Consider the following 19,487-nt stretch of genomic DNA (forward strand, 5'->3'; position numbering starts at 1 on the left):
CAGAATGACGTTCCCCAGAATGAGACATTCCCCAGAAAAAAATTACAAGAGATTTTTGAGCTGTTAAAATCCAGGTGAATGGTAAATAGTAAATAGCGAACACATTTAACCCTCTAATACCCAAATTTTTATTTTCGATATAAATATCATTTTCAGTTATCTGAAATCGTTCTAAACACGTTTTGGGCAATGATTTATTTTTATTCGCAAATCTATGAATTTTGGTTTTTATAATTTTTATTTTTGATCATCCCTAACCTTTTTCATTTTTTCTTGAAGCCTCTTCTAGTTACTAAGTTTTGGCTATAATAAAAATTCAAATTTTTACGGTACTTTTAAAAATATTAAATTTTTATCATTTTTTCCGGAAATATTTTTATTTTCCGTGTAATTAACGGAAAAACAGGTTTGAAATTATTTTAATACCACCAAGCTCTTCTTCTGTGATAGGTTGATTGTAGAAAAATATAAAAAGTACAATTTTTTATATTACACGTTAAATTAACCCCGGGCATTTGTAGATTATATAAAAATACAATTTTTCAAACAATTTTCAAAAATACAAAAAAGTTTCGAAAATCATAAAAAGCTTTTCTTATATGCGTGTTATCAGTCAAGGTTTAAGCCAAAGATAAAATCATGTTGTTTTCCGAGCTACAAAAAAATACACAAAATTCCAAAGTGTACCCCGTCTAAAGGCGGGGTAGGGTATTAGAGGGTTAACTGTAAAATTCGAGGAAAACCAAATTATAATTTTCATAGGTAAAACATTTTAATTTTATTTTTTTTATAACGGCAGCACTTCCAATTTGTTGCAGTTTTTCATTTATTGATTAGAAATTTTTAAATATTTTAACAATTTTCTCCATACAAATTTCAAGCTCGTCTAGCCTTTCCTTAGAATTGATGGATTCTGTTCAAATTTTTACAGTAGTTTATTGTAGTCTGACCACCCTAGTGCATACAGACTATGATATTTTGTTAATAGCTACAAAAGCTGCTGTAAAAGGAAATTATCAAAGACAATAGAAATTTTCTAGTGTTATTGTGATTCATTAATCTACATAATAACGAAGACAATAAACCTAAGAAGAACAGCATATGTTTAAAAAAAGGGAGAATATGCTATGAAAGCAAAAAAAAACATCAATTTATTTTGCACATATGAAGAATATTACACTAATGTAAATCACCCTTTGGAAATACAATAGAATGAACAGCCAATTTTAAAAGAAGGAAGAATAACTATGAAAATAAAAAAAATCCAATAGCTTGGGACAAGTTTGATCATAAATCATAGTATGACATATGTAAGAGCAGCTTACTTTGAACAGTTGTGCTACTTTTCTCCGAATAGTCGGGTCCCCGAATTTCGTTTCCACGAACGCCAGTCCCATAATGCGGGGCACTGGAAATACACTCTTTTTCCCCGAATAGCCTGGTTCTCCGAAAAGTTTTTAGCTCTTATAATTGTCATAACCGGGTGTCTACTCGTTTACCGAAATAAAATTCCCTGATATTTCCAGTTTTTTTTTTACAGGTTTTATAAATTAGTTCCAGGTTCAAGATATACTCTAATTTTATATGACCAAAACAAACTAATGACAATTTTAAAAGTGTTTTAAAGTGTATTCACTCTTATAGATATTTTAAAGCAATGTGCTAACAATATTGGAGCTCAATTCAAATATTCATGTGTATTGCATTTAATAATGATGGTGTTTTTTATGTTGTTTGTTCTGTCCATCATTGTGTTTAAAACACGGATAATAAAGTTCCCGGTTAATTGAATCCGACCTGTAAAACATTTACAAATGTGGTAATTTAGATAAATGATTAATTGTATGCATTCCATTCGAAAACTTTCAAGAGCTCTGAATGAATCATAATTGTAAAACAATAGTGGAATTTGTTTAAATTCTAGATTATTTTTTCCAGAATCGGTTTTTCCGAAATTCAATATTTTCCAATAATTTTAGAAATTGTTCGTAAAGCATGGCTGATAGGGACTGAGTGTTTTGAAATTAGAACATTCAGAAAGCTTTTGCTTGACAAAAGAGACAAACAGTTATCTAAAAACAAATAGAAACCTAACAGAAACCAGGAAGAAAGAGTTTGATTATTTATGGGATCAGACATTTTTCTCTGAGTTTTTTTTTTGTTTGAACTTCCTGGAGACATTACGACAAATAATAGTGTTTGTATTACTGCATTTTCAATGATTTTCTTCAGATATTTCATCAGAAATAAACTCAGTTATCTGCCCAAAGATCCAGATATAACTCAGAAGATTTCTTCAAATTAGATAAATGGATAGATATTTTAATTTGAGAGATTTTAATTTTTCTCCAGGAGTTCATTTAGTGATTATTTCCCGTAAAACCACTTCAAGAATTTTCCTAAGGAATTTCTCCAAGAATTTTATTTTAAATATTTCTTTCACTACTGAACTGCAAAGTGCGGCCTCATAAGTGCGAAAGTGTGAATAAAAATGCGGGATTGCATTGAATCCTGTGGTTTTTTCAGAGCACTTATTCTTTGATTTACGAAGAATAAGTCCCCCAAAGACACCTACCCGATTTGATGCAATTGCGCACTTTTATTAGCGTTTCCGTACTTGTAAAAATTTCTGCGATAGTCCAGTGGTGAAATAAATGCACAATATCTTAAAATACAACCTGGATTTTTCCAAAAATAATTACAGAAATTATCTCGAAGATTTTGTCAGGAATTACTTCATATATAATTTCAGATATTTTTCAAGAAAATCGCCAAACATGTTGCAGTATTCAACCTGAAATGCCTCCAGAAATTTCTCAGGATTTCCTACATAATTGTCCTTCAGAATTTCTTTAAGATTTTGAAGGAATTTATCTAAGGGGTCATGCACAAATTACGTCACGCTCCAAGGGGGGGGTCGAGCCAAGCGTGACAAGCCTTACAAAATTTTCGGATGACTTATACAAAAAGTGTGACATAGGTGGGGGGGGGTGGCAGGTGGTCGAAAAAGTTGAAATTTAGCGTGACATAATTTGTGTACCATCCCTAAGGATATCTTCAGAAATTACTCCAGAGATAGCTTCTAAGATTTCTTTGAACATTCCAGTAACAGGAAATCCCGGAAATTCCAGTAACAGTAACTTTGAGAGATTCCTTAATGAAGTTTTCACAGATTTTTCCAAGCATTGTTCCAAGAGTTTTTCGTGACGAATTTCTAAAGCAAATATTAGAGTAACCTCTAAAAAAAACTTGTTCAAGTTTTTATGTCATTCTTGATAAATAAGGATTTTTAGAGAAACTCTTGACAAAACTTAAGAGTAATTGCTAAGATTAATAAAAAAAAAGAAAACAAATCAATATTGTATCTCTGTGAAGCAACTCCTTGAAAAACGAAATCGCTAAGAAGTTGTGTAGGAATGAACGGAGGATTTCTTGGAAAAATAGCTCTAGTAGTAACTAATGTGGAATCTTTGGTGAACTTTTGAGAATTCTATGGTATTTTTTATTAGATTCATAGAGGAATGTTTGGAACAACTGTAATCCTTGGATGAAGTGTTCCTAATAGATTTACTGATTAATTACTCGAGGATTTTTTGTAAATTTTTGTTTCTTAAGCATTCCTCAAAAATTGCTGGTTGAATTGATAAAGGAATCTCTTGAAGAATTCCTGGAGAAAATCCTGTATTAGTCCCTGAAAGTATTCCAGATGAAACATCTGGAGAAAACACAAGAAAAATTCTTGGAACAATTTCTCTCGAAATATGTGAAGAATTTCTGAAAGAATTAGTTGAATAGTCTCGTAACAGGCTCTGAAAGTTTCTCGAGGCCTTGTAGAATTTTGCATTAGAACTCACTACAAGCAAGATAGGGAAAAGAGATCCTTCAGAGATCATATTGGTTAAAATAGAGACCTTTCATCATAAATAGAGACTTATAAGAGATTTGAATAAAAATAGAGACCAAGTCTTTAAACAGAAACCTGCTCCCAGCCCTAGATATTTCAATCCTATACTGATCAAATATACCTAAAGATATTTAATGTTTAGATAAGTCGATTAAGTTCCATATCTGAAAAGATCCTCACTGAATAGCTTAAGTAACGTTACGATAGCGGCGCAGCCGAATTTTTTTTAATTGAAGAGAGTATTCTGGAAAATTAATGGTAATCTCTGGATTTTGACGCAAAAATCCTTTGTAGGGAACATAGTCTACCATGAATTACTGCCCCAATATATTTTCCCTGATTGTTATTTAAATTCCCTGAGAATTCCAGGGTTTTTCCAAGTTGAATAAAATTCCCTGATAATTCCAGGTTTTCCAGGTTTTTCCAGGTAGTAGACACCCTGCATAACTTTATGTGTTTCAAGGTGGTGCTTCCTTCTTTACTTGATTTGCGGAGCTCCTGGTCAGCTGCAACATCGTCCTCTTGGTCAACCGCGCCGTCGTCCGAGCTCCTCTTGACTTCCGAGTTCCTCAACACTTCCTAGCTCATCCTCTCCAATCAGCCAGCATCCGCACCTTCAGCCTCGTTCTCAGCATCTTGGTCTCCAACTCTTGGGCACCTCGTCCAAGCCACCTCCCGTTCAGACTACACCTCCCGTCCTGGCTCTACCTCCTCACCGAGATTTTGCCTCCTCGTCCAGGTCCTGTCTCATCGTCCAGGTGCTTCTACGGTATTTAAAACAAGAATGACTGATTCATTTTTTTTAATTTCATCGTCATTCCATAGAACAAAAGACGCTTCAATAGAGTTCTATTTTTTTTTTTAAATCTTGTTTCTATAGAATAATATGATAAAGCGTGTTTTTGCTACTATTTTGACATTTTTTCCCGGTCAAATAACGGCTATATCGGCTATATTTTAATTTTAATTTTAAAAGTGGATCAAAATATGAACCTTGACACTTCTGATCATGTTTGACGTTCACTTAGTCGACAAAAACGCCACAAGTGCTCAACTTTTTTACACTGGGGTTGTTCCTATCTGACATTTTGGAATAGACACGAAATTTGAGTTTAAGTCAAAGGGGTATGACAAAATTTCAAAATCCGGAAAATAATGTTTTTTTAAACTTAAACCAACGAGAAATATTTAAAAATTGAGAAAACATGTGTTTCTGGTTCAAGCTTAAGCGTTTGGTACCTTAATTGGTACAGGGCAATTGCGGCGTTTATAATATTACAACATCATCGAGTTACGGTAAAAAAATTATGTTCCTCTTTCTTTTAAAATTCCCAAAATAGTAATGCTGATTCTCTATTCCAAGGCAAAAACCACTACCGATACCTTATCTTGGTTTGCTATTATGATTCTGTTCCTGAAGTTTACAATTTTATGAGTTTGTAAATCCAAATATGTTAAACAAGAACAAAATGTCGCATTTGAACAGTTGCAGGATGCATAGTTTACCAGAAAAAAAATCTATTCTTCATTTACCTTTTTACTTTTTACCACTTAATTTAAAAACTGCTAATGGTATAAGAATCTACTAATATTTGGTTGTTCAAAGAAAAAAATACGTATAAAAATAGAACAATTTTCATAGTATTTATATATTGTTGAAAGTTTAGAAGAATTGGGTGCCTAAAAAGCAAATGTTTAGAATTGAACCAGTATTTTTTCTTACAGGATACAATAATAATAATACTGCAATACTGCAGTGAATCATTCATGAATTTCTCATGATTTTCTGTTTTTATTTTTCAAAATTTCTACAAGATTGCATCCAGAACATTTCTCTAAGGATACCTTTAGGATCTATCTAAAAATCTCTTCTCTTTCCTTAAAAAAAATCCTTCACAAATTCTTCCAGAAATTTCACATTTAAATTCTCTCTCTTATTGAATAATAGTTTCAGGATTTTATTCAAGATTTTTTTCTGGAAATATTCAAATAAATCTTCCAGAAATTATTGGAGATCCATGATCAAGTCCAGCAGGTTTTTCTAAAGTAAATCATGATCATTGTCATAAAGTTATCAGTGGTGAAACTTTCGGCGAAACAGATGATAAACTCTTGCAGGAGTTTATCATCTATTTCACCAATTCGAATGAACTTGGCGAACTTTTGGATGATTCTTCCATTGACGTATCCAAGGAGGGGTTAGGGGTGTCTAAGCTCCCCTAGAGAATTGAAATTTTCAAGTAAAGCTTGCACTTTGCAGGAATTTTGCGATCTAATTGGTTAGGACCCCCTAGCTTTGAACTTAAGTTACGCTAAAGTATTGTCGAAACTCTGGATATTATCTAACAAGAATCTATGAAAACCTTTGGCTGAATTTTTGAGGAAATTGATGTAGAAAACCATCGGAGGAATTACAGAAATAATTGCTGAAGCATTTCTAGGTGTCCTGAATAATCTTTTACAGACTTCGTGGACAATTTACTCGAAATATCAATGGAAGAGAGTACAACCTCTTAATCCCTGGATGAAATGATGGAGAAATCTCTAGAGAAATCTTTGAAGGAATTTTCTGGATAAACTTCGATTGTTATGAAAATTGTCTGAAGAATTACTGGAAAGATCTCCATGAATTCCGCTGAGATTTCCTGGAATAATTAATAAACGAATTACTTCAACCCTAGAATAAACCTTTGTGGATTTTCTAGGAATAATTTTTGTAGCAATATTTGGAAGATTGAGTAACGTCTTCTTCTTCTTCTTTCTGGCGTTACGTCCCAACTGGGACAAAGCCTGCTTCTCAGATTAGTGTTCTTATGAGCACTTCCACAGTTATTAACTGAGAGCTTTCTTTGGCGATTGACCATTTTTGCATGTGTATATCGTGTGGCAGGTACGAAGATACTCTATGCCCTGGGAATCGAGAAAATTTCCTTTACGAAAAGACCCTCGACCAGCGGGATTCGAACCCACGACCCTCAGCATGGTCTTGCTGAATAGCTGCGCGTTTACCGCTACGGCTATCTGGGCCCATTGTGGTGGGATCAATATCTGTACACCTGACACCTACTATTTGTATCAAATGTACGGATTTTGAGCCTGTACGGATTTCTGTCCCTTACTATAACAACAGGAAAAAATACTAGATGAAACTTTATGAATCCGTTAAATATTCGTATGGGCTGTGAGAGTTTTAGTATTTTTTTTTCTTTTACTCAGGTCTATATGGGTTAAAAAAGAGAAGTGTCCGAAAAAAGGCCAGAACAGAGACCAGAGGGTGACATCTTTGATAAATTAGCTTCCGAAATCGTATGATAATAATGTTAATGTATTTCGAAAAGTGCTCCAAAGAGCACCTTCAACAATTATCAAACTGCTACACAAGTGTTCAACGCGATAAACGAAGCCTTCTCCCTAGTTCAGCCAGTGGAAACGAGAACCGTACTTGGCATCCGGCCGTGGATAATCTTCGGGCAGTCCCGGGGTGGCATCCGGATAAACAGTTTTCTCCTTCTTGGGTGGTGCTGGACGATCGGTGGCGTGCACCTTGGCCCTGGTAAAGTATCCGTAATCCGGTCGCTCAATGTGCAGGTTTTCCAGCACGCATTTGTCGTACACGCCTTGGGTTTTGCGGCAGCTAAAAAGACAAACACATTATAAAATAAGCTTAGACTCACTTTCTTCATATCTTTTGAACCCACTATTCAAATCTCAGATCGCCACTGCTTTTGTCCAGGCAGTTGGCATACTGGGTGAACTCCTGGGCGCAGGACTTCTTGACTTTGCGGAAGAACTCCAGGGCGCAGTTGGTCACAGCCTTGCCTTCGGCGATGCAAGCTCGCGGGTCCTTCAGCTCTTGTCTGCAGAGCATGAATTCCTAAAAAAAAATAACAACGAAAAGTCGATTCAATCCAACAAATCTTATCCAAAGCCACTGCGGTTTTTTTTCCAATTCATTTATTTATATAATTTTAAACGTTACATTCATTTTTTATATCTAGGCGTCGGGCAACACTGTCATCATAATAAGGTAAACCAAAATTAAGCTTTTTTAAACCTTTTTAACGACATATTATAATTCATTTGTCGCAGCCGTTCAGAACCTTTACAGGTGATTTGAATTATCAGCTAATAAGGGAAAAATTGTCGCTTCTTAAAAACAAACTCAATGGGGATTTTTTTTTATTTCCGTACGGGTTTGGGCCGAAAGGTCTCAGATTTTCATGAAACTTTTTCCACAGGCAGGGCTCATCAATATATGAATAAAAAAAATTGAGAAAAGTTCAGGGTCGCCTATTTTCCCGGAAAACTCAGTTGTAATTTTTTTGTTTTCCCCTGACTCTACTTACTTTGAAAAATCATAACTCAAGAACGAAGCATCATAGAAACAAAGTTTTTTTTATGAAAATGAAAGCAAATTTTCTCAGGAATAAAACAAAAAATTAACTGGAAAAAGTTTTCCACGAAATTTTCCACCGTTAAGAAAATTCGTAAAGAAAAGCCGGAAAAACTATGCTCCAACTCGTGGAAAATTTTCAAAAAAATATTTTTGAGAAGGTAATTTTATAAGCTGAAATTTTTGAAATGGTATTTTTTTCGTTTTTGAGTTATGACCAATTTTGTGATTTTTTTATGATAATGAAAGCAAATTTTCTAAGGAATAGAAAAAAATGTTAACTGGAAAAAGTTTTCCACAAAATTTTCCACCGTTGAGAAAATTCGTGAAGAAAAGCCGGGAAAACTATGTTCCAACTCGTTTATGATTTTCAAAGAAATATTTTTGAGAATAGAATTTATAAATTTCAATCACTGAAATTTTTAAGATGTACTACTTTTTAATTCCTGCGTTTGGTCATAGTTTTGTGAAAAATGCCCAGATTTCTCGTACAAGTCTTTTCGTTCGAAAATCATAACTGAAGATAAAAGCGTCACAGAAACATTTTTTTTTTTTGTCAAATCGGAATCAAATTTTCTCAAAACTTTGAGATTTTTTGAAATGGAATAAGTTTCCCATGACATTTTTCACCGTTAAGGAAAATTAATAATGATAACCCGATTAGCTATTCCAGCTTACAAACAAAGTATATTTGAAAAAAGCGATCAATAAGATCCAATCCTAAACATTTTTTAAATACGCTCATTTTTCGTTCCTAAAACATGATCAAATATTGCCAAGATGAGCTGTTTACAAATTTATACATTTATAAGTTTATAAAGCTTATTATCAAATTTATAAGTTTATAAACAAAAAAAAAAGGTTACCAAAAAACTAACAAAGAGCAGTGAGAAAGTGCAAGTGTCGTCAGCTGTATATCACTCGTTGTTACCGAAGCTGTTGAAATGAACAAAGTTCAATACTACGAATACTATTCGCTATGCTGTAACCCCTTTGGACTGGACGGCCACAAATCAGTAAGGACAAATTTACGCTTGATTAGCCATGGTCTCATGACCAAGTTTCATTCGAATGAAGTTCGGTGGATTACGGAAAAGATGAAAATCTGCATGAAGTGCATGATTATGACTAACCAGAAGGCAACAGCATGCTTTGTTCTTAATAATACAAAGAAACGAAAATCTTCTGGTGTTAGCAACCAAAGACAATCTTCCCGGTTGAAAAAATAGATAGTATTAAGATGAAAATGTAAGTTATATACTGAATAATTGAATGAATAAAATTAAAAAAAATAATAATAATCTTATTTGTTCCATAGAAAAGAAAGAATCCCTTTTCAGTGTAATGAAAAATTGAGGCAGAAACAGTTTTTTACCAGTTTTTCTTAGCGGTGTAATTTTTCATGAAAAATATCATCCACTCCTATAAGTAAGTCTTCATTAAAACCAATCCCATATCTTTTTTTTCAGATTTTTAAGAAAATTTGCAATTGCTTTGATAAAAATTTGTTTTTCCGATGTTTCGATTGAAATATGGATTTTCAAAGAAAAGGCTTATATGGTCATTTTTCACAAAATTGGCCATAACTCAAAAACGAAAAAAAAAAGTACATTTCAAAAATGTCAGCGATTAAAGCTTATGAAATTACCTTCTCAAAAATATATTTTTGAAAGTTTTCCACTAATTGGAACATAGTTTTCCGGCTTTTCTTTACGAATTTTCTCAACGGTGGAAAATTTTGTGGAAAACTGTTCCCAGTTTTTTTATTCCTGAGAAAATTTGCTTTCATTTTCATAAGAAACTTTGTTTCTACAATGCTTCTTTCTTGAGTTATGATTTATCAAAGAAAAGGCTCAAAATGGCACATTTGCACTTTTTTACCAAATTGGCCATAACTCAAAAACGAAAAAAAAAAATATGATTTCAAAAATTTCAGCGATTAAAGCTTATGAAATTATCTTCTCAAAAATATTTTTTTGAAAATTTTCCACGAGTTGGAGCATAGTTTTTTCCGGCTTTTCTTTATGAATTTTCTCAACGGTGGAAAATTTTGTGGAAAACTTTTTCCAGTTAATATTTTTTTTATTCCTGAGAAAATTTGCTTTCATTTTCATAAAAAAAAACTTTGTTTCTACGATGCTTCGTTCTTGAGTTATGATTTTTCAAAGTAGTGACGGAAAACAAAAAATTTCCAACTGAGTTTTCCGGGAAAATAAGCAACCCTGAATTTTTCTCAATTTTTTTTTATTCATATATTGATGAGTCCTGCCTGTGGAAAAAGTTTCATGAAAATCTGAGACCCTTCGGCCCACTTTGTATGGAAATAAAAAAAAACCCAATTTGAAGATATAAACTATTTATCGTAGCAATAAGGGTTGCGACGATAAATACTTTATATCTAATGTGGCTAGATCGCCTTTTCGTGGTGCTACACGGGGTAAGATCTACCAATCTGAGTCTTAGACTCATCTTATTTGTCGCGTTTGTCGGGCTAGATGCTAAGATAAATAGGGTGCAGAACCGTTTTTGCACTTCCATAATTCACTTTGGCATGGGGGTTTTTGTCTGCCGAATTGTCTGAAACTTTGCAATAAGAAACACTTTAGTACGACGCATATTGTGGCTAAATATGAGCTCTATAGCTTTCAAAAAGCCCCACTGCACAAGTGAATCAAATGTGCCAAGAATAGGATCCGACACCCTACCAAGTAACGTTCTTAGTTTTTTTTCACTTACTACAAGCTGTTGTTTACCTCTATTTTGTTAAAAACTCATTTAAACCTTTTATAAAACTCAGTTTAGCTCGGAAAAGCTTACACTACAGAAGTTTGTTATGACTATACCATTATTCTACACTTCTTAGTTTTGTATCGTATGAATGCATCTACCATTATTGTAGTGTCTGGAATGCAGTAACTACGGCTGTCACTCACATTATGTTAGAATTGCAGCGCGTATGGCGTGCCGACCAAGAGTTGGCTGCAAAGGATTAGCCCTGCCGTGACTGGTCCCTTGTAACATTGTTTAAGTCGGCTAAGAGAAGCGGTTTGCCTAGACTACTTCTGCTACACGTGTTATGCTATATGCACTGGTCCCACCCCGAAGAAATACCGTAAGGTGATTCCGGGGATATAAGGGTCTGAGTCCAAGGGTCATGTCGTTGCACTGTTCACCACTTGAGCAATTCTAAAAGAATTTTAGCATACCGCTTACCCTCTTGCACCATAATACCTTAATATGGAAATTTTAGAAGATTTCTTAAGTAAAATTGCTAAGATAGTTGAAAAACCATCAATCGAGTCTTTGATTAATATCGCGCAGGAATTTATGAAAAAATTCTTGAAAAACAACGTTTACGATTACCTATCCTTTAGTTGATTTTTAAACAAATGGTCGGAGGAACTACAGGAAATTGGCTAGTATGGAACCTTTAATAAACTTTTACTTGGGATTTATTGTATAAATTCATAGAGAAATATTCGAAAGAACTATAGGAGTAATAATCAGATGATATGCAGGAGAAATCGGGAATTTCCGTGGTTTAATTCTTGAAGAAATTCACATGATAGAGCGTTGGAATTCTTGTATGGTTTCTTGGAAAACTCCCGAAACGAATTTCTGTAAAAACTTTGGATATACCATTGTGGATTTACTTGGATGGAATTCTGTACGAATCGTTGGAAGATTATCTAGAGTTACTACTAAAGGAATCGGTTGAAGGATCATTGAAAAAAAAACTAAAGGAAATCCTTGCGTTATTTTCGAAAAAAAAATCAAAATAGAGCAAATTCTGGAGAAATTCCTTAAAGCATCATTTGAAGCATCGCTGGTAGAATTTCTGGAAGAATTGGTAGACACTAACACGTGAATGCTTCCAGTGGACGATTGACCCTTTGAAGGAAGCACCACACTAGACAACGGCCTAGCATGCAACGCCCAGTGGCACAGTCGAAATACTTTCCTGACGAAAAGTTTTCCGGACTGAAGCGGGAATCGAACCTACACTCCTTGACACGATGCGGCTAAATGTTCAGTAACACTAACCGCACGGCCACGAAGCCCACGAGTGGAAGAGGAATATCTAGAAGTGTTGGGGGAGACACCTTTGCACGGTCGAAACACCTATTGATAGCAGCTTTTCCGTTGAGCAGCTTCAGTGCTGTAAAATTAATTTATTTATTATTGTCAATTATTGTCATTTATATTATCAACCGATGCGACCGGACTTTGACCAGATTACAATGCTGAGCCAGCAACATCAATCGATAGGTAAGACGCGAACGACTTAACCAGTTAAAGCGTCTCAAATAAAGACAACTAACTAACTAATCGATAGGTGGTTCGATGTATCCAACATAAGCAACCGTCAACGCAGCAGAATTCCACTTGGAGACAGAACTGCAAATCAATTCAAACGAAATTGAAATAGGAACCGATTGTTTCAGGCTGAAAGATGTACCAAAAGTGAACCAGAATGCTAAGTACTGTTTCAGAGACGAACACACGAACGACGAGGAGAAAAAAGCTCTCGAAATGGTTAATAATGCCAACCGAGAAGTCCTTTACTCCGACTCAGAAAAATTGACTTTCACCCATAAGATCAAGCTTGATATCAGGACTACGGATAACATCCCAATACACACTAAATCATATAAGTACCCTCAAGTATTTGAAAATGAAGTCCAAGAGCAGGTAAAAAAAATGCTGAATAATGGGATTATCAGGGAATCAATATCGCCCTACACCTCACCAGTATGGATCGTCCCCAAAAAAGGTGACTCCTCTGGGAAAAAGAAGTTTCGTCTAGTTATCGATTATCGAAAACTAAATGAAAAAACCAATAAGCGATAAATACCCGATCCCAGAAATTACAGACATATTAGATAAACTAGGTAAAACAAGCTATTTTTCTACAATTTTCTACTTGGTGTCCGGATTTCACCAAATTCAACTCGCAAATGAAGACACGGAGAAAACAGCATTTTTAGTTAGCTCCGGAAAATACGAATTCACGCGCATGCCATTTGGGCTGAAAAATGCATCAGCCAATTTTCAGCGGGTAATGGACTGGATTTTAAGAGAGTTCTTGGGAATTTGTTGTCTCGTTTATATGGATGACGTGATAATTTTTTCAAGCTCTTTAGAGGAACATAAAAAGGACCTCATGAAAGTGATAAAGAAATTAAAAGAAGCCAACCTAAAAATTCAGTTGGACAAGTGTGAATTCTTCAAAAAAGAAGTTCAATTCCTTGGACATACTGTTTCCGAAGAAGGCGTTAAACCAAATACATATAAATTCGATATCATCAAAATATGGCCTACTCCTAAAACTGAAAAGGAAGTCCGCCAATTTTTAGGAACTTTGGGATATTATCGCAGATTTATCAAGGATTTCGCGAAATTGGTGAAGCCTTTGACTGCGCTACTTCGTAAAGATGTAGAGTTTAACATTACTCCAGATATTGAAGCATGTTTCAATAAATGCAAACAGCATTTGACGATGGACCCCATCCTTATTTATCCGGACTTTATACTTACTACGGATGTTAGCGACTACGCTATAGGAGCAGTTCTTTCACAAGGGCCAATTGGAATGCACTGACCAATAGCCTATGCTTCCAGAACACTCAATAATACCGAATAAAACTATTCCACAATGGAGAAAGAGTTTCTCGCTATTGTGTGGGCAGTCAAACATTTTCGACCATATCTTTATGGAAGAAAATTCAAACTCTTTACGGACCATCAACCGCTTACTCATTCTATGTCTGATGCAAAAGGATCATCAGAGGAAAAATTGCTTTAGAGGAATTCGACTACGAACTCATCTACAAGCCCGGTAAGCAGAACATTGTGGCAGACGCCTAGTCGAGAATAAATACAGACAACGTAAATGTCAACGTACAAGACCAAAAAGAAACTTCAACAGAACAAGATGAAAATGAGTCTCCAACAGACAACTAGTAACCCAATCGAAGATGATTGCATTTACAGAATACTGACTCATCAAACACCCACATGCCCTCTCGTGAAGTCAAAACAAGCCACCCAAATCAAGGAAATAACACAGGGAATCATTTTGATCGACACCGAGGAAAAACGTAGAAGTGAAAGACTCATGCGGAGACTCAAGGATGATAAAGGAAACCACAATAATAGAAACCGGAAATTGTACCATCAAAATACGCAATTTCACATTCCATGGCTAACCCGACGTTACACACCAAGACGAATACCTGATCCCAATATACAGTAAACCTCTTCAGAAGGGAAATCTCACAAACCACGACGAAGACTTCAATCTGAGGATCCAGAACTTGGAAAAAATGAGCGAGGTTCAACTTTCTCTGAACCACAAGCACCGATGCGTAATGATCGGAGGGGCAACCCTCCTAATACTAACATTTATCTCTTTCTTTGCCGTATATCTTTACAAGCAAGCAAGGACAACGAAAACCAAAAAAGACAGCCGAAGATCTACCAGAACTCATTACGGCTAAACAAGCGGAAGATGCGGACAACAACGCGAATATCTCGTCAACCGACAGTCAACCCGAGAAGACTGAGCAATGATTCATCCCAATACCATGGATCGAGCGACCAACGGTTCAAACGAGGATGCTTGAAACTTAGGGGGGGACGTTACGACCGGAGATCTCCCTAGCCAACCAACACAGACAACCGTGAGCCTTGGCAACCGATGCGACCGGACTTTGACCAGATTACCATGCTGAGCCAGCAACACCAATCGATAGGTGGATCGATGTATCCAACATAAGCATTGCTTATTAAGCAACCGTCAACGCAGCAGAACTCCACTTGGAGACAGAACAATTGAACGAGCACCAACGATCGATGAGGAGTCCGCTGGCGCTAAGTATTGAGTTAATAAGAGAACAGGGACTAGAACGTAAGCTTTTAGCCTTAGTTTGGATTTTGATATTCATATTATGTTAAGTGAAAATAAATTTATTTTTTATATTGTGTTTACAAAGGTTTAAACTCCCACCGACAGACACTATTTGCTGCAAATTCTTCACCTCAACTATCTGCACATTATTGTTCAGTGTTGCCAGATTCACAGAAAATTTCACCACAACAAGAAGAATATCTGGAGAGATCCCTGTAGAAGTCCCTGAAAGTGTTTCAGATGCAATCTCTGAAAAAAAACTGGGATATTTCTTGAAGCTTTTCCTTAATGAATCGAGAAGAAATTCTTGAAAAACCTGTTGAATGATGAATAATTGGATTATAGTCTCTGAAGGTTTCTCTGAAACCTTTAGGCTTTTGTACAAGGGTTCACTGTAAGCATAATAAACAAGTTTCGACTTTCCTTCAAAAATAGATACGTTTTACGGCCTTGTATTGAAATAGAGACTAAGTTAAAAAGAGAACTGCTACCAGCCCTTAAGATGATTATAGAACGAAGCCACACCTCAAATTTTCAAGAGCATAAGACTTGACAACCAAACAGCGCTCCGCTGTGAAAATTTATCCCATTGGTCACCACCAGCAAGCAAGTAATTTGATTGATTTTCAACGGGAGCTGTTGTCCGATTCTTCAGTCTTGTGCGCTTGAAAATTCAAAGTTTGGCTTCGTTTTATAATCACCTTAATGTTGACCCATTCTCATCCCCTTCGATCGTACTTTCAGAGATTATGTAGTTTATTTTTTATGTATGTATGTATGTTTATTTATTTGTGACGATACCCTATTAGTTTTAAACTTTTTACAAGGTCAAGGAAGCTTTATTTTCAAAAAGGCGCAAAACAATTCGCTGGTGCTATGCTTACATACTAACCTTGATTGTTTAAAGTTTTGTGTAATCTTAAGTGTGAACTAGTTAACTCATTTTTGAAATCATACAACATTACAAGCATAGTTTTCTGTCCATAAAACCGTTTATTCTTGAATAATGTGCTCATTTTAAGAAAAAAATGCCTGAATTTAGGCGTATTATGCAGATGAACAAAGTTAAATTTTGCAATAAAATCATCAAATATACCAATTGAAAGACATCATTTTTAGATTAAGAAGAATTCTAGAAAAACATCCATGACCAAGAGAACCAAGTTGCCGAAAATTCAACAAATCTAACAAAAGTTGAAACAATTGGTAATATTCGCTAGGAAATTTGGAATATCGGCAGTTTATCGACTGTGTCCTATGAATTGATAGGTAGGCCGAAAATGGGTAGGGCTACCAAGAGTAAATCTTGCCACCCTAGGTCGACCCGCAGTTTGTTATTGTGTTCATTACGAAAGGTTATGTTGGGGTAAATTACATAACAAACCGAAGGCTGGAAAACGGTTCCCTACAGTTTACAATCCACCCGCACGAATATTTCAATCATACAAATACTCACGTTGTTTTCCGCCTCGCAAGCTTTGCCCAGATGGAAGGCACCGGCCCGCAGAGCCGGACCCGAAAGATTCACCTCCGGAACGGTGAGCTCTTCCTCGCTCGGCAAATAAACATCGTTCGTGAGAACCATTCTGTTCGTTACTCGCACCACTGGCGCCCTGGAAGCGGCAACTTTACTCGGTAGAAGGTTTGATTTACGGGCAGTGGATGTACCTGAGAACGAACAAAATTCGGTTTAATATTGTTTGATTTGATTTGGATTTTATTTTGAATCTTACCCAAATTGCATGAAAAAGTTTTTGCCGTCCGACGAGAGTGCAAAATTACGACTGACAAATATTTTGACAGTTTGTTGTTTTTTTTTCGATTGACATTTCACCATGGGTCTTATCCACTGGTGTACTAAACTGACTCGGTTGAAGAATTTTGACACTAGAGCGGGTCCAGATCACGTGGGGATCATACGGGAGCGTGCCCCGCTCAAGTGTCACAATTCTCAGACCGAGTGAATTTAGTACACCGGTGGATTAGACCATTGTTCTAAAATAGGGTTGTAAAATTATTGGTTCCGCTACTGGTACTAAAACTTAAGGTGAAACTGGTGAAATCGATACAGACAGTGCGAATTCGCTCGTTGGGGACTCGATTTTATTTGATTTAAAACACATTTCAAGATCCTGGAGTTGGGACCGGTTCATAAATTTCATAACACTGAAGGGGATGGGTGGTAGTCCTCGGAATGTTACAGCTCATATAAAATTCGTAGAATATTAATAAAAAATAGCGTCACGAGAGGGTGGGTGGGTGTCAAAAATGGTAATTTTTGACGTTATATGAAATTTGTGAATGAACCCGTTGGGGTCAATATTTCCTAACGCTAATCGGGGTGGGTGGGTGTCCTTAAGGTGTTACATTTCATACAAAATTCTTAAAATTAGGGTAACGTATATAACTTGGACATGTATACAATTTGGACAGGCTAATCGTTCTATGCTCATTTTCAATTATATGGTGAGGAATATATGTATGAATACACTATGCTACTTATTAATGATGACCATTTTCACCAACAATTACAAATTGGCTCCAAAAATATCAAAAATATAAATTATATCAACAGAGCATCTGTGAAACCTACGAATGCAAGAGGATGTGCATTTCAAGAACATACATCAAATGCAATAATAACGCTCAGAATTGGCATTCCAAAAAAGTTTCAAAGTGGGAATGTGATAAAATATGTCTAAAATTTAAGCTAAGTTTATCTAAAATCAAAACATGAGTATATAAGGCATAAATCAGGTGATGTCCAATATAGTTGTTTAGTTGATATAATTTGGCAATCTGATGAAATGTCGCATGCATGCATACCTGCAGGCGTTTTTTCGTGGATTTGATGATATTTGCTTGCATTAAATGAAATTACTTATTATCACTATATACACATCCAATAAGCGGAAAAATGCACAAGTCACATGTAAACACTTAAAATTTTATGATATGATCGTCTTTTTTAGAAACCATTGAATGGATATTGAGATAATGGCCCTGTCCAAATTATATTCACATGACGGTGTCCAAAATGTATATTTGGTGTCCGAAATGTATAACAGACAGGCCGCCAGAACACGCTATTTTGGAAGCTAATACTACAGTTTGTAAGCTTTTTCTCCCTAGAAACTCAAAGTACAATGAAACATTAAGCATATGAGTAATAATACGTAATAAAATATTAATATCTAATGCAGTTAATCGAACGCCGTTTCCAGACTTATCCTTAGCCTGTCCAAAATACATTGGTAGGTGTCCATAACGATAATTTTTGGCATAATGAAAATTGTGAATAAGCCCTTGCAGAGAAACGTTCAAAAGTTATGGGACAGCTACAATGAACTAATCTACGATGACGTCACGCTGCAACTTCCAGCGGTAAGAAAACTTTTACTGTGGGCCGTGAAATGAACGATTTTGCTGCGCATTCATCCAATCAATGTTTATCCGGTGAACATTCATTCGCTCGATGTTGGTTCGGATGTCATTGTTTGTAAACTCGGCCCGCATTTAGAGTCCATTGGGATCGACGCACAAAGACTTATTCAAGCTATGAAGGAAGGCACAATAATTTAAAGATCAGAGTATTTATAATTTGGGCAATCATTCAATATTAGGATTCATTCACAAATTTCATAACGCCAAATATAATGATTTTTGATACCCACCCACCCCTCGTAACGCTTTTTGTAAGATTGTTTCACTAATTTGGAATGCGCTGTAACACTATAAGGGCACTCACTCACCCCCTTTAGCGTTAAGAAATTTGAGAATGGGGCCTAACAAATAAAACTAAGTACCGTAATCCGAGGTAAGATTGATCGCAATGACCCTCATCGTAAAAAGTTCAAGTTGACATTTATCGATGAAATGTTGTCAATGCTTTTATATCCTGCAAATAAAGAATAAAATAATATGTTAACCAGTCCACAGTCCGGGAAGTCTCTCTTCTGCGCCTACGGTAGCCAGTATTTATAGCTCAGAAATCCCGTAGGTACGAACAAGTAAAAGGTACCAGAGTCATAAGAAATATTACTTGAGATAGGTAGACATGACAGTCCTTTCCCCTTTAGAAACTTTCTATCAACTCTTTAAAAAGCCGCCTTCACGTTACAACAACGAACAATCGAAAATATACCCAACAAATTCCACAGCTGTAACTTCAAAGTATTTATTTCATTACTACAACAAGACATTCAAATCATTGGATTCATACTGCTTTGCTCAACATTACATTTGACAACTTCGTCAACACTAAAGAACAATTTCGTTCA

General features: G+C 35.6%; 1 protein-coding gene across 1 annotated transcript; it reads right to left on the minus strand.

Moving 5' to 3' along the window:
- Positions 1-7,208: 7,208 nt before the first annotated feature.
- Positions 7,209-17,088, minus strand: LOC5564962 (NADH dehydrogenase [ubiquinone] 1 alpha subcomplex subunit 8). The gene is made up of 4 exons (XM_021841820.1): positions 16,941-17,088; positions 16,664-16,875; positions 7,603-7,778; positions 7,209-7,538 (listed from the first exon to the last, which is right to left on the minus strand). Exons 2-4 carry the CDS (start codon positions 16,790-16,792, stop codon positions 7,316-7,318), a joined length of 528 nt encoding a protein of 175 aa, XP_021697512.1. The 5' UTR covers positions 16,793-16,875; positions 16,941-17,088; the 3' UTR covers positions 7,209-7,315.
- Between the last annotated feature and the right edge of the window lie 2,399 nt (positions 17,089-19,487).

Source organism: Aedes aegypti, chromosome 2 (genome assembly GCF_002204515.2).
Source record: "Aedes aegypti strain LVP_AGWG chromosome 2, AaegL5.0 Primary Assembly, whole genome shotgun sequence".
NCBI lineage: Eukaryota > Metazoa > Arthropoda > Insecta > Diptera > Culicidae > Aedes > Aedes aegypti.